Raw genomic sequence first — 16779 nt, forward strand, 5'->3', positions numbered from 1 at the left:
GCTCTCATCGTTTCAATGACATCAAAGGTGTGGGGAGGGGGGAAGGCAGAACACGAGAGATCTATGGCAGCTTTCCAATCAACACTGGTGTTTATTCTAAAAACATTAATGCAAAATTGTTTAGCTTGCTAGAATGTATGCTCTACCTATATATTTCAAAGCTTTTAAAATATTAATATTCATAGTATTAATACCTCATAAAATACAGTCATCGGTTAAACAGTTAACCTATGCTAAGGAGATGAAGTAGTAGATACAAATATTATTTCTCCCCCTCATCATGCATAATTTCACACTCTGTTTCCACTTGTTTACTCTGATCATTTCCATTTTATTCCAGTTCAAGACTGCAAGGAGCTGAATATTAAGTTTTTATTGCTTGAATATTGCCACAGTAATAGTGATACCACAATGCCAGATTATAAGAAATCATCTTTCCCCATTTTCAGATTCCTGTATTTAGGCAATGTGGACTAAGTATCAAAGAAGAGAAAGAGGAACCAACTTGCCCCTTAACCATAGTCACACATCTTTATCAGAGTTCATGATTTCTGGTCAAATGAATTTCAAAAGGAAAAAGAGAAAGCTATTTGATTTGCCTTATCAGTACAGCTGAGGTTAAAGCAATGATTGATTTTTTTTGAAGCTGTCATCAGGCTATTAGGCTTGATATCAATTGATTAGAGTGTGTCATTAAAAATTGCTTAGGGATTTAACAGTCTATCCACCAACTAAATCAATTGCATTTCATGCTTCAAAAATGGGCTCTGCATCTCTCTTTAGGTTTACAGGACAAACTCTTGTGAACAAGTATTTAATTCCTAACTCAAGAGAGGATTCTTTCAAATATACTAATGAGTTGTCGTGAAGATTATTCTTCTGATACCATTTCAAGAGCTGCTTCACATACTACTTCCATTATATGAGTGTTCATACTTGGGCTGGAAAGAACACCCACCATAATCAGATAGGAATGGCTATCATGAGAATGGTTTTCAGTCTGGTGTGCACACATCAAGATGACTCCAAAAGTATTTGGTTCACAATATACATACACTGATAAAGTCATAAGCATTTTTACAAAAATTAAGCATGTGAATATCCTGAAGCAAAGGCACTAAGAATACACATTTATACTGGAATTATAAAGTAAATACACCAACATTCCATCAACAGTTATGTGGACAAACCCAGGAAACCCTTCGGATACTAAGCAAAGTCAAATTTTGTTAAAGAGACTGAATAAAACCTGGAGACAAATTTCTTCCATTTTCTTTACCACTGCCTCCCCCACAGCAATGATAGGTTGAATTTAAGACATGCCCATCAATTTCCCTTCAGATGGGTCTAGATCCAAATTATAGTAAACAAAACTTAATTACAGTCATAAAAGGTAAAGGTAAAGGGACCCCTGACCATTAGGTCCAGTCGTGACTGACTCTGGGGTTGCGGCGCTCATCTCGCTTTATTGGCCAAGGGAGCCAGCGTACAGCTTCCGGGTCATGTGGTCAGCATGACTAAGCCGCTTCTGGCGAACCAGAGCAGCCCACGGAAACGCCATTTACCTTCCCGCCAGAGCGGTACCTATTTATCTACTTGCACTTTGACGTGCTTTCGAACTGCTAGGTTGGCAGGAGAAGGGACCAAGCAACAGGAGCTCATCCCGTTGCAGGGATTCGAACCGCCAACCTTCTGATCGGCAAGTCCCAGGCTCTGTAGTTTAACCCACAGCGCCACCCGCATCCCTTAATTACAGTCGTACCTCGGGTTGAAGTAGCTTCGGGATGAATATTTTCGGGTTGAGCTCCGCGGCAACCCAGAAGTAACAGAGCACGTTACTTCTGGGTTTCGCCGCTCACACAGATGCTCAAAATGACGTCACACACCTGCGCGGAAGCGGCAAAACGCGATGAGCAGACGCGCCATCGCATCTTACATTTACTTCAGGATGCAAACAGGGCTCCGGAACGGATCCCGTTCGTATCCACATTAGGGATTGGATCTAAACATGTCCATCCACAATTTCAATTCTCCCTTCTACCTGCAGCTTCCCGGGCCACCTGCATACTGCCCTGGAAGGTCCCCTGATGGGTTCTAACATGTACCTCTCATTCACAGAAAAACCTGTGACAGTATCTAACACAATCAATTTTATATATCTAATGCAACTTTTGGAAGAGGTTACCGAACTGCTACCTTATATTCTTTCTAGAAGTCTGTAGCCAAAGATATTGTAGGTTGGCCAAAATCAGTATGGCTTCTCCATTACTCATCTCCATTTATCCCCTACTGCTTTCCTGTTTTTCAATCTGTCACTTTACCAAGCATCTTGAGCAGTTTCCCTAGTCCTCCTGTCTTCCCACAGCCTACACTGTACAAGCATTCTGAACCTTAAGCAGTGCAAGCACCTTTTCCTTACTGCTAACCTGCGATGCTAAAAAAAGTTGCTAAACTCCTATTATCCCTGATCACGGGAAATGCTGGAGGAAGCTCATGAGAGATGGAGTCCAAAAATATCTGGAGAGGCCCAGTTTGACCACATCCTCCATTTGCTTCTTCTTGCCTTGGATCATCATTTTCCAAATGACCTTCCTCAATCTCCTCTTTCACTTACGGTCTATCCCTCAGATCCCTTTTTCTTGGCTTACTCTAGAGCTTGGGAAACCCTGCTCTACATCTTTCCTCAGCAGAATTTATTCGGGGCTTCTGGCTCTTAATTATCTGCCCTGCTGGGCCACTTTACAATACTCAGTTTTAATATCTATGCTTTTTGGATTACAATTCTCTTCAGTCCCAACATGGCTAATGTTCATGACAAATGGGAATTGTCATCCAAAATTCTGGAAGGGACCAGGTTGAAAGAAAACTATCCTAAAGCCTATGTAAGGATTAAAATTCCCAGCAATGCATTTTTGTAAAGCTGAGCAAAATGGTGTTGTACTGCTCCAGAGAGGAGGGTGGGCTTAGTTTTCCCAGACATGCATTGGGTGCAAATGGAGCTTTCATCTAAGAACCCCTCCACATGCGGTCTCCCCTTTTCTCCCACAATCGTGGCAGTCAATTCACCAGGCCCATAAAAATATGAAATGAAGACACAACCTTCCCAGAAGAGTGCCCATTTTCTTGCCCAGCCCAGGGAACAGTCCCGCTTGCTGCACTAAGTTGTGTCCACTCATAACAGGATCACAGGAGGCACGTCTCTTGTTCAATCAATGTCTTTGTAAAGTAGAGCATCATGGGAGAGGCCTGCTTTCGCCAGAAGGTAGAGCCTAACCCAACCTACCATCCCTACTGGCTAAAGGGAAATACCACAGCCTTTGTTCAAGTTCTACCTCCAGTAGAAGCCAGGACATTAATAAGAACAGATAGTTGTATTTTTTTGCTTTTTTTGTGGTAATGTATTCTATCACAGTTCCTGTGTTTGAAGGATTTGCTTTTTTTTTTTGTTATATTCTGTATGCTTTATTTATACCATTCTTTCTACAATATGTATGCCAAGTGCTATTCAGTTATTATTTTTAATGATTAAATTTCTGCCAAATAAATAACTATCCTTTATTTGCTAGTTTACAAAGCATGAGGTCTATTGTCAAAAATACTGTCTCTCCGGCTTTGTTTACAGAGGCATGATAGTGAGATGACAGGCTACCCAGAAATATTGAAGGAAGGGAAATCACATTTCTGAGACACATCTACCTAAAATAGGAAACCAGTTCAGAAGGCAAAAGTCTAAGCAAAGGACTAAGCTAGAACCTCTCTCCCCCATTTACTAGTTTTCAATTTCCAGAGAGCTTTATTGATGAAAAAGGTAGACTGAAGTTAATTCCCTCCACTTCAGTGCTCTGGCACCCAAATTCAGTCTGTAGCAGTTGAGAACTAGATCTTGTGATGGTGACATCAATGCAGGCCTATTTGTAAGGCTTCCTCAACAAACAGATGGGGTATAAGTGCATACGGAAATAAATTGAAACTGAACCTGTTATTTTCCCCTTTCTATGGAGGTTATTAAGTAGCACCCATCTCTCTAAAACAACTACTGGCATTTTAAATTCTTGGTTCCAGCACTCCTTTTTCAAAATCTCTGCAAACATTTGCGAAGTGAGGAATGAAGAGGGACATTTTTGCAGTAGAGGTGAAAGGTACATTTCTTACCAAAGGCCAATGTGAAAGATAAAAATACAGGCTAGTATTTAGCCATTAACAAAGTCTACGAGGAGGATTATGACAATCGCACCCTCAAATCTAGCTTGAAAAAATATTGATTTCCTGTCAGAAAGCATCACTTTGAGAAGCAGGCACACATACATAAAAAATTATATTACATGCTGGAGGCAAAAACTTGTGAGACAAAATAAAGTGTTGAAAGAATGGCTCTGGGCAATAATATAGATATTGAAGAACCAGTAAGATAAAATGACTGTCTTTGCTACATATTTGTGTATTTTGACCAGGTGTGGGATGCTAGTCTTAGATTTGGAAAGTTTGTTGTGTCAATTTGTTGAATGTTGTAAGTGGAATTTGACTATTTTTTTCAGATATAACATACGCAAACTGTCAGATACTAGAATCAGATGTCCATCAAGCAACAGAAATATCATTATAAATAATTCTTAATAGACACACAAGTTCATAATGAGACATGTGGTCCCCAAGCGCTTTAAAATGCTAAAACCAACACACTTAATTGAGCCTAGAAGACAACTGGCAGCCAGTGCAGTTGTTTCAGTATCAGAGTAACAATATCCCAGTGCTAACTGCCACATTTTACACAATAGCCAGTTCCAGAGCTTGCATGTGAGTTTGTAGCCTTCTTCCCACGAATGCTCCTTGGGCTATAATCAAGGATGTGAATTTTTAATTGGTAAATGTAATTTTTAGTCAGTTTTGTAAAACCACAAATATTTACAAAGAAAATTATGAAAAAATGAAAAAACTACAGTAATAACAAACTAAATAGAATACCATCTCAAATAAAAATTTTGGATCATGTGAAGTATGTGCTTCGTTACACCAGAATTCAGTAAGCACTATTCACCTCTGTCTCAATATATTACATTTCTGCTTTTGACTCTTAAATAATTAGTAAACTTTACCATGGGTAGTGTAATTGTACAATTTTGCTTCCTACAGTTATGAAAAGTATTCCATTCCTGCACCGCATTGTGACTTGGGATAGACCCTGTCAGTGAGTGACTGCAATCTGTTGAGAACTACATGGGCTAAGACTTTCTCCACAGCACTCAGCAGGGCGATTCCACAGTAGTCATTACAGTCATAGTGGTCACCTTTGTTCTTGGAACAATGCTGGAGTTTCGCATGTCTGGTGGCACATGTTCTGTTTCCCAACACTGCAAGAGAAGGCTATGGAGGTGTGTTATGAGGGAGCAATGGAGGCTGGCTTTCAGCACTTCAGTTGGGATTGCGTCCTGTCCTGATGCTTTATCACATGTCTGAGCTGATGACATTCTTCAGCTCATCAGTGGAGGAAGGAACATCCAGCTCTTCCAAGACAAGCTGTGTCTGGATGCTGTCAATTGCTGTGTCAGAGACCACGTTTTCCTGCGAGTACAGTTCTTGATGGTGCTCTGCCCATCGTTTCATCTGCTTGCTGCAGTCCGTGATGATTCTCTCCAGACAAGGTTTTCAGTAGTGCAGTTTCCTTGCCTTTTGGTCCAAAGGCTTTCTTCACACCTTCCATACATTTTGCGAGTGTTACCTCTGTCAGCAGCAAGTTCAATCCTCTGGCACAGCTTTTACCAGTAGCCATTGGCACATCGTCTGGCAATCCACTGGACATCACTCCTTGCCTTACTCAGTGCCACAAGCGTCTTCTCGCAGGGTGTACACTTGTAGTTCACAAGAGCCTCATGCTTTGTAGTGACAACAGGCTCCATGTCCTTAATGCTGACCTCAAACCAGTCCAGTATCTGCTGCTCTCTTTTGCCAAAAGAGGGCATAGCTGTGTTGTAGGTTGCCTTTTTGATGTAGTTCCACCTTGCTTCAACACTGTCTCTGGGGCAGTTCAGTAGAGCTCTCACAAAACTCAGGTTGAGGCCACACTTTCTGCTTTGCACTATGCATCCTCTTTGGCTGGAGAAGGATCTTGCTCACCACCAGGGAGCGATCCATGTTGCAGTCGGCACTGTGGTAGCTCTATGTGATAGGAACACAGTTCAGTAAAGGCGTGACAATCAAGTCCAGCTGGTGCCAGTGGCCCAACCTTGAATGTCTCTGGGACACTCAGTGCTTTGCCTTGGTAGAGAATAACGTGATCATGATGCAGAGGCCTTGATATGAGCACAGTAAAAGCAGCCTTTGTCTGTTCTTGTTCATGCTGCTAATACCAAAGTGGCCTTAGAATTTGTTCCACGTGTGATGAGCATCCCCAATTCTGGCATTAAAATCTCCCAGCAGAAATATGTGTTCACGGGCTGGGATCCTCATGACTACCCAGCTGAATAATGCTTTAGTGCATTGTATCATATAAAATCAGGGGTAAGATTTGCCAAAGACTGCACACACTATTCAAATATTTTGTCTGATGGATAAGTAGAGTGCTGGTACCAGGTGTTGGCAGAACCTCAGGCAAGACGTCTTAAAATGTTAGAGGAACATCAATGGAAAGGTTTTTTTCTAAGTCTCATAGATACCAGGTAGTGGGCAGTTGGTAAGGAGAGAGTTAAACCTTTCCTTGCTATGTGTTGTAGTGCCAATGATCTCTCCCCCACCCCCATAAGCACTCCTATAAAATTCCAGACACAGTTGCTAGCTACGTATTTAATGTTACTGTGTAGCATAACTAAGAAAAAACAGGACAAATACATTTCATTACCAATAATTCAAATTATTATACCACTCTATAATAACAGTACTCCTATGTTTCCTCATACACTAAAAACAACATAATAGACTATAATACATTAGAAACAGCATCTTTCTGCTTGATAGTGACACTTAGGAAGACAATATTCTATTGGATAATTTCTCTTACTACTTCCCTTCTTCCAGATCCTCCTTCACCAAGTTTAATTTCTGTTGTAGTGACCTCCAGCAATTTAAATTCTAGCTTTTTATTTAATCGGTCACCATCTCATGGTTTATCATGAATCAGAAATGCCACAAAAGGCTTTATCACTATGACTAAATGCTCCAGGGCTGCAGACAGCTGTCCACAATGCACCTGTTGATTAAGATAGAGATTTGCTAGCTGTTGCTTGTGTCACATCACCCCCAATACCAGTCAGCAGCAACAAAGCTCCTATAAGATTCCATGGCCACTTTTAAGTCACTGCTTCTATACAATTGTGTGTGTGTGCCTTTTTTGAAAATCAGCAACTAAAGAATGGCTTAAAATTTAAGTGATGACTGCCCTTGAACAGCAAATTTGAATCAGTTTTTTAAAAAGTTCCCGCCCTCTACTACGACACCCACTTTAAATTTAAAAATATGCTTTTAAATGAACATATTTATCATCAAGTAAAGAAGAGATAAATGTGAGCAATATGATCTATGCTGCCATTTAAAGTTTACTGTTTTGGTTATAGGGCTTTATAATATATACAGTTTAGGTCTGAAAGCATCATAATCTCTTCCTGTCAACTAGAGGGTTGACTATCTTCCTGGACTTATTATTTTTGTCATATTGCCCATCACAACCTGATACAGTTAAGAATAGCAGAAATTAGGGTACTGAAAATTTACATTTCAAAAAGAAAATCATAAATGTTAAGCTATGAGTTTGGACAGCTTAACAAAAACATCCTAGTATACTTTTGATATATACCAAACTGTCTCCATACATATCACCTCATCAATCAAACAGAAAGATGTTCTACTTTGGCTCCACATGCACCAAGTATTTGCAAATTTGTTTTATTAGGAAGTACAATTCATTTTCTTCCCTTATCAGTAGGAACAAGATATTTTAGTAGTATCTTATCTAAAATGTCTGAACTGCTCCTGAAATATATTTTCCTTTTGAAATGGAGCACAATTTGAGCACGCATTTGGTATTCTTCTTCTTCATCATCATCATCATCATCATCATCATCATCATTATTATTACAGTGGTGCCCCGCAAGACGAATGCCTCGCAAGACGGAAAACTCACTAGACGAAAGAGTTTTCCATTTTGGAGGTGCAAAACGAATCTCCTATGGGCTTGCTTCGCAAGACGAAAATGTATTGCGAGTTCCTGCGGTTTTTTTTTCCTCCCCCCCCTTTTTCTAAGCCGCTAAGCCGCTTATCAGCTGATCCGAGAAGCCGAGAAGCCGCTAAAAGCCGCTAAAAGCCGCTAATAGCACTAATCCGCTAATCCGTCAATGGGCTTGCTTCGCAAGAAGAAAAAACCGCTAGACGAAGAGAATCACAGAAGGGATTCTTTTCGTCTTGCGAGGCACCACTGTATTTCCAGTTACCTAATCAAAACCTGGGGACAAGGAGGAAGGAAGAAACATTCCACACTGCCTGGAATTCTGCAAAGTTAACCAACATCATATCATACATTAGAAAGTAAAAGGTTTCATCAACTGTAACAGTTGACTTAACAATACAGAGACTGCCTGTGCACTGTAGCAATGAGTGGGAACTGTGTGCAGATTATAAATACACTCTTATTCCCTTTCTCCACTAGGCACTTCCGTCTGCTTCAATGGATTGTAGCATTGCAGCAGACATGGGAAGCCAGCAGCCTGCAGGCCAATCTTGAGTCCAATTTTGTTCACCAGGCTGTTTTCCCCAACAGCAAAGTAAAAGGCAGCATTTCTCACCACTCCCACTCCAGTACTGGGGTGACTGTGGGTGGAAATGCTACCTTATTGAAAGAGCAGGCAGAGAGCTTTAGCTTAGTGCCAAGATCCAAGATAGAGGATTCCCTCTGCTTGCTCATCTCTGTTGTTTTTCCCCCCCCTCCTAATATTTTATTAAGGATTTTCTTGTTTTACAGAAGTAAGTGTAATGCCTCATCTCTAAAGCACAGGCAGATATTCCTCCCCCATCTTGTTTGCCCTTTAGAGCTCACTCTCTGAAGAGCAAGCAAAACACTACCTCTTCATCAGAAAGCTAAGGTTAAGTGGTCCACTTCCTGTTGCTTGGGAGGATAAATCCCAACATAAACAACATGCTTTCTTTGAAGTACATTTCATAATAAAGAGTAATCAGAAGTCAATAATGAAAAAGGATAAAAACATGAACTGAGTGCGTAAGAACCCTGCTTCTCATTTAGCCAAATGCATTTAAATCTACAAGCTGAATTTCAACAACAGATGTCTTAAAAGTCCAGCACTATTTTAATTTCACAGTACATCTAGACAAATAAGAGCAAATCTTTAGTTATCATATTTGTATGCAAGGGTGAGCGGAGTCAGTTTATCTATTTTCAGAATCCCAGTATGGGTAGCTTTTATATGCATTTTGAAATAAGAGCTGTTGCACCTGTGTAGTCATTGTATCTTGATTGGCAGTTGAGTTTGACTATAACAAATGAACATTGAAAACAAAAGGGAAGGACAGGGTACATATTAGTTACAGCACATATGATATAGACTGCACACGGCTCTTGTGCCACCTAGTGGACATCACTTGCACAAACTACTACATTCGTACTTTCAAAGCAGTCTGCTAAATCCATTGCAAAAATCACCTCACCCATCTCACAGGCCAACACTCATTGCTTTGCATACACCAGATTGATGGAAACCAGTATGAAAACTAATATAAAATCTTTATTTCAATAATGTAGCATCTTACATATAAAATTATTTCCTTTAAAAAAACTTATTTTTCTTAGTCAATGAAATCTCAACATTCATTTTGTGAAGGAGTAACCTTCTACAAACTTTAAAATGTCGGAAGTTTCTAGTTTTCTATTTCAGTTCCAATCTGGAATGGCAGGTGTAAGAATCTGTAAGGCAGTTAGAAAATGAAGATCTGCATGAAATTTTCCAGTTTGGAATGGTTCTGTTCCCTTTTGTGGTCAATCAGGCATACTCTCCTCTGGTATATTCCATTCCTGCACCAATCCAGTTTTCCCATTATCCCCAACAGTTAGTATTCCATCACTACTGAGCATGTTTTTTGGGACCTCCTTTTACAGATTTTTATTTATTTCTGCAAACTACAGAACTCCTCAAGCCTGATGATACCTCACTCTTGTGCATGGGTAGTATAAAACAACTGGAAACCATGCTTGAATATCAGATATAGGAATGGTGGTGAACTGAGAGACATTCTTTTGGCTTTTTCTAGGTTTTTTTCAGGTAACAAAGTTGATGTAGTGTTTTAAGCCTCTGCTGTAATATATTAAAATATGGAAAAGCTTATTTACTGTGGAGGGTCTTACCATTGCCACCATGTCCATTGTTTTATACTTTTATTTATCCATTATTCCTGATTCCTTCAGATGGGGAAGTTACAGCTAGCTACTTTTAATTAATGCTTTTTAACTAATGCTTGAGACTAGAGATACAAAAAGGGCAGTGGGCGCTTCCCCTAGAGACTATGTTACTTCTGTGATCCAGTATTACTTTACATTTCTTATACCACATTTTAATATGGTTGTTTAATCCTTCCAAGTTCTTTGTCTTCTTCCCCCTCAAGTGGCAGAAAGCAAAGAAAATCCCCCAAAAATTCTTTTATTTATTACTTGCCTTTATTTCTTGCTCGCCTGCCAGGCAGGAGCATGACCCCGAAGGTTGCTTTTGGGAAGAATATACTATTTTTAGATAGTTTGAAGATGTATGCTTTTAAAGCCCTCTTGAGGTCATGGGGACTCTAGATATTAACAGACAAGAAAAGCAACAGTCTTTCCCCAAGACTGTGCCACAACTGGCACTACTCCTTGTGAAATAAAATATAAAAAACTGAGTCAGAAAGCTTCTACCAGACCAAATCAGCATGAACTTTAACCAGAAGAGCTAACCTTCTAATGAAATTTTGCATCTGACTCCAGTATTAAAGGACTTTGCAAAGTCTGTGCCCTTCCTTGCTAGGAGGGATAGAACAGGATATGCTTCGAGGGAAGGGCGCACATTTGCACCTATTTATTTATAAAATTTACACCCTTCCATTCTGCTTTATATGAAACACATGAATAAGCATACATAAGCTCACAGTGACTCTGAGAACAGCAGGTATACATTCAGTTATTTTGCCTGCCACATCCCAAGAACACAGAGGTGCTCACAAAATAGAATATGAAAAAAGGCCAGAGTAATAACTTTAAAGCCTGATACAGGTCAGTTTTTAACTCTGGCCATACATACGTGACGGACACAACAGCTTCTGCCAGTGATGGGAGGAAAAAGAGCTATCGGGGGGTTGCACCCCTCCCTCCCATGAAAACCTTTATGGCAAGGCATTTAACTTGGGCATAGCCATGATTTGTTCATTCTTTTTAATGCTCTTTTGTGGGCTGAGAAAATCTTATTTTAGGGAGAAGAGTGGAGAAGCAGAGCGGTCTCTCTGGGGTATGGATCAAAAAATGTGCAACTGAGGCAGTGAGCAGGAAGAGCATTCCGTGAAGTATCTCCATTGCTTGCCTGTGAATTTCCTGTTGCCTGTCCACTTCATGACCTCTCCCTTGTCCTGAGCCTTTTCTGTCTTGCACAAAGAAGTAGAGTTGTCCTGCTTGCTACCTTGCTTCCAGCCAACTCTCCTCAGTGTCCAGTTGGTCCCTGACATCCCATTAGTCAGCCACATTAGTCAGTGGCTTTAAAGCTTTTACCTGGCTTGCCATATCCCCTGCTTCTCTAGTCCTGGGGAAGATGGAGGGGGGGGGATCTAAGAGCCATCCAGTAATCTGCCATCTGCCTCATGGGTGGGCCAGCCCTCTCAATTAGTGTTGCTCAGTTATCAGGAAGCTCTTTGACCCACTTCAATACTCTTAAACAACCCATTTTAACAGAACAGTGATTTCAACATTACTGCTAAAAAGCAAGCCAGCACTATATTTGACATTCAAATATATTTCCAATTAATGCTTCTGAAGGCGCACTTGTTTATTCTTGCATTATGTACATAAGGTATTTTATAACCTCTCAGGTAGGCAATTGAACCATTTTATTTGAGGAAGTAAAGCATAAAATAGTACTGAAGTACTCTTGAAATACATACAAATACCAAGTTATAATCTAATTAACATAATTATATCTGAAACCATTTTTACAAAAGGCATATGACAATTTAGTAGGAGTTATCATTTTCAATTAAGTGTTTGTTATTTGTTCTCTCCTAAACAAATACAGCAAACTCCCCAGGAAGAAAGGCCATTCCTTTCCATACAGTTATTTTCAGCTGTGGAAATAACAGAGTACAGAGGAATTCTTCTACAAAGCAAGAGAGGAATATTTCAGAAATGAATGTTCTGCTCTTTTCCAACAGCAAATATGTAATAAGGTCAAATAAGCAGCATTTATTTAGAAAATGCTGACTGAGTGAAGCAAAACAGCACATCACTGGTCAAGTATCAGCGTTAAAATGTAATGCAGAAAAATTGAAGGGTATGTTAATTTAGATAACTTCCAATGCTGCATACCATCATTACATGAAAAGCCATTATTTAATAGAACAACCACAATTCCATGTTTCAAGAGAAGTCACATCTAAAAATTGAAATTAGAATCTATGGTACTTCTTTATAAGTGTGTAGACTTTATAAACTCATTCTCTACTACCTCAGACTCTGTACCATGAAAATGGACAAAAATATTGCTATATGTTTCATTTCCATACCTTTCATACTGAAACACTCTGTACATGTGTGAAGGGACTAGAATTTGAGTGTAGAAAGAAATGTTATGTTCATGTCTTTTTGCGGTTTTCCTGTACTCACTGTGGGAATAGAGTGCTAGACTAGAAAGGTCTTTGGTGTGGTCCAACCTGGCTGTTTTATTTTCTTATTTGTTACTTGACTGAACACTCCACATTGCAATGTTTTGCTTCAGATACTACTTGATGCTATAGTTCTAAGTGTATGAAGTTTTTTAATGTGATGTTTTACACATAAAGCTCACTATCCCCATGTTTTCTCATACATAATTACATACGCTAAAATATTTTCAATCCTACATTTATAGTGCACATTCCTGAACTCAACAAAAAAGTTCTATCTTTCAGCAAAGTCAGCATTCTTAGCCTGCCTACCTTCCTTTTATTAATTATTATTATTATTATTATTATTATTATTATTATTATTATTATTATTATTATTATTATTATGACTAGCTCTGTCAGCTTGTCCATTATAGGCAATTCTGTACATTTCATCAGCATCCCCACTCTGTTGGGGCCTGCTGGCATTTCCATTTTCTTGCCCATATGATTTTGGCAATACTGACAAGTGATTTCAGAGACCTACACGGGGCTAGGTCTCAATATATGCTCTATTATATCTGAGATATTTTGAGTTATTTGCCACCAATAATTTGTGACAATTGGGCATTTCCATCACATTATGTTATAAATGGACATTTCCCACAAAACATTCCCAACATTCAGAGCCATTAACTTGGTGGATTTCATTTAACCTTGCAGGTGTTAGATACCACCTCAGTAATAAGTTATATTATGCATCCCCAACTGGCAGACTGGATGAGATTTTATCTACCTGTCTCCAAATCTGATTCCATTGAGTAACTATTCCATCTCCATCCTTTCATAACTAAATATATCTATCAGTTTAAATATATATTTTGAAATAAGCACAAGTACTTAGTACTTTCTTATTATCTATAATGAAGTGTCAGGCCCAAGCTTCTCCTTTGGTTTTGGAGAGGTGGGGTGAAAAAATTAACACTAAGATTAAAATAGTCTTCAGGGCCACACCAAGACTGAATACTTTTTGAGGACAGCCTTACCGTTCCATTGACCTGCAAGATGACTTTCAAAAACATATCCCCCTCCCCCTATAAAATAGTGGTGGTGCAAAAGTTGATTCTATTGTTAACATTCCTCTAACTTAGAGATTTAGTACTAGCTGCAACCTGAAGCTCCATCACTCAATTTAAAAAGTCCTACACAGTATGCCAATCTATGTTTTACTCATTATCGTGATGAGCTTCAAATACACACACCAATATACACATTCCTTTAGTAAGCTACTTGCATGCACATAATAGAACAAAATAATAGAATGTCTTTTTAAAAAAACAAACACACCCCAGTATTTGAAACTAGTGTATTATTAAAAAAATGTGACTGCTTCTTTTTCTTAAATAGACTACTTAAATGGAAAAACTATACTAAAATGTGCTCCCAGCTGAGGTTTTATAGGAAAGCAAGTAAGGCAATTCAAAATTACAGCTCCCTCAGTAAACATAATTCAGATAAACTGTACATGTTTAGTACTATTATATACAGTAACCGACAACAGTTATGTGAAAGGCCCTGAATTACTGTATCTTTTGAAAACAATTTTGGATTATTTGACTGTAGTGCAAATAAACTCCTTGCAGCAATGTTACATAAACATTAGTTTCTTGAATAAACAAATATTTGAAAATATAACTCACCAAGCTAGCTGTCAGAGAAGGTGCTGACTGCCCAAGAGCTTGACTGCGCATTCGGACAAGATTGGAAGTTTCTCCAGTTTGCCATGACTGTTGTGTAACAGCATTTGGCAGCAAGTACCTACCTGTCAAAAGTTTAGGTGGAAAAAAAGTTGTCAGTACACAGCCTCTTGCACAGTTAATGGTCTGCAATATTAGTCCATGCAACTCACTGTAAATGGACAAATTTGGTCTGACTTAGCAAGATTTAAACCTCGAATGCTCCTCATAAGCTTCTGAAATAGATACTCAGCTAGCCTTAGATATATGCACATACTCCAGGTAATAAATCTTACTGTGCAAATACAAATATAAATACAAACTTATCCCATTCTGAGAATTAAGTAACTGATGAACAAAAGAAGAAATGAGAGACTTGTGAATAGGAGGAATTTTTAGTTTATTTATGATTTGACCCATTGTTCCTAATGCCTTCTCTTTTTTTAACTTGCACTAAGAATTAATTTTGATCCCTTGGGTGTTCTTTCTCTCTACTTACTTCCTTTCTCCTGTTTCTTGCCTTTTTAGAAAAAAAGACTTGCTTTACTCATTTGGGACCTATCTAGTACATTTCTTACCCAGGGTAGATATACACACAGAAACCCCCCCACCACCACCATAAATAAGTCAGAAATTAAATTGTTATAACAAAAGGGGGCTGGAGCGATGTAAAAATCGCTTTTGCTCTCTGGCGCCATCTGATGTTGCATGTTTATAACAAATTCAAAACATGTTTTTTTGACTAATGTAGCTGAGTCCCCAGACTCTGGCACAAGGAGCCTTCATCAAGAAGCTGTTTCCGGAGAAGTGCTGTGAGGGGCGAAAGACTCAATATTGACCATTGGGGGGGTTCTACTTACTTTACTTCATCTTCTAGCCCTCGGAGCCTTCAAAAGTAAACACTGATCCTGTTGGGTCTACATACAAAAGAGGGGTTGCTCTTCTGTTTTAATCTACTGTAAATCACTTAGAGATCTATTATTATTACAACATGTTTCTTTATTAATGTATTTATGGTAACACCATCAGATTTGGACTACCTTGGGATGTGAATGTATTGAATATTGCTAACTGATCTGCTGGTAAGTTTTATGTTCACTTTGATATATTTTAAGTGAATTGTTAATTTCTGCAGTCATGTTATAACTTTAATGTCAGGAAATTGGAGGCTGCAAAAGAGCTGAGGGGGGAGGGAGACAAGTATAGAGAGCCCAAGTCGGTAATCAGTAGTTTCTCTTCCACGTCAGAGGAGGAAGCTGGTAGGAGGGAGCCGATGCCAGGACCCAGCCACTCACAGAGCAGAGGTAAGAGGAGGCGTGAACTAAGGAGATGGGTCTGCTGGAGACGTCACAAAAAGACGCCAGATGACTCATCTGACTCCTAAGAGATCGATGTGCTTTTTGAAACTCTTGTAACTGTTTGAAGTTTTGCAATAAATCCGTTATACTGAGATGGCTGAATGCCTGGAGCTTTATCTCAGCTAGCTTGTCAGCTCATAAATCCTCACATTTAATAAGTATTATACCTGTGTATTATTATTGTAGACTTATTTTCTGTGAACCACCAATTATTCGTGGCGAATGCATTATATAAGTAAACTGATTGACTTAAAGAAATATATAGAGCAGCTGTTTTTAAGTAAACAAGAAGATTGCCTGGTGCATACATATGCCTATATGTTTATGAACACATATGTGATATTAGGGCAGTTGGCTAGAAGTCTGTAAGAAAAAATGTACATTCTAGGTAAATCACCACATTTTCAAAAATAACATTAAAACTGAACTGTTCTTGTGACATAAAGACATGCTTGGCTGCTGAATCCTAATGGGAATTATCCCCCTTTCTTTCCAGAGACATGGAAATGGCTTTAAAAAGAACTATTATCACAATAGCACAGAATCTAGACACTATCTAACCAGAACTAAAGGCCCATTAATTTAATTACTGATTTATTATTTTTATTAATTTTTTAAAAAGAGTAAAAGCTTAAGGTTACAATCCTATGCACCATTACCTGGATTAAGTCCTACTGACCTCTGAGTAGACATGCCTAGGAAAGCACAGTAATTCTCCCATTGATATGAGTCTTAGAAATACTTAACTTTGACTGTATCATGCTATGTATTTAAGTTCAGTAATGCAGGAAGTAAATGTTAAGATAATCTGCATCAAACAATGATTTCTTCAAATGACTGTATTTAACTTGAAGGGTAGGAGCAGTAAGAGGATAAAT

At 38.8% G+C, this 16779-nt stretch overlaps 1 protein-coding gene across 6 annotated transcripts in view; it reads right to left on the minus strand.

Annotated features, from left to right (window-relative positions):
- MAST4 (microtubule associated serine/threonine kinase family member 4) overlaps positions 1 to 16779 on the minus strand; it is a gene marked incomplete at its 5' end in the record, with an annotated part of 208979 nt that overhangs the window by 157216 nt on the left and 34984 nt on the right. For 5 of the 6 annotated variants that reach the window (XM_081212591.1, XM_081212590.1, XM_081212588.1 and 2 more), the window contains one exon: positions 14508 to 14629. In XM_081212591.1, the coding sequence (XP_081068717.1) occupies positions 14508 to 14629 (122 nt within the window). Of the gene's footprint in view, positions 1 to 14507; positions 14630 to 16779 lie in introns of those variants that run through there. The other variant, XM_081212587.1, reaches the window with a different exon arrangement.

Source organism: Podarcis bocagei (genome assembly GCF_964188305.1).
Source record: "Podarcis bocagei genome assembly, chromosome: 11".
Taxonomy (NCBI): Eukaryota; Metazoa; Chordata; class Lepidosauria; order Squamata; family Lacertidae; genus Podarcis; species Podarcis bocagei.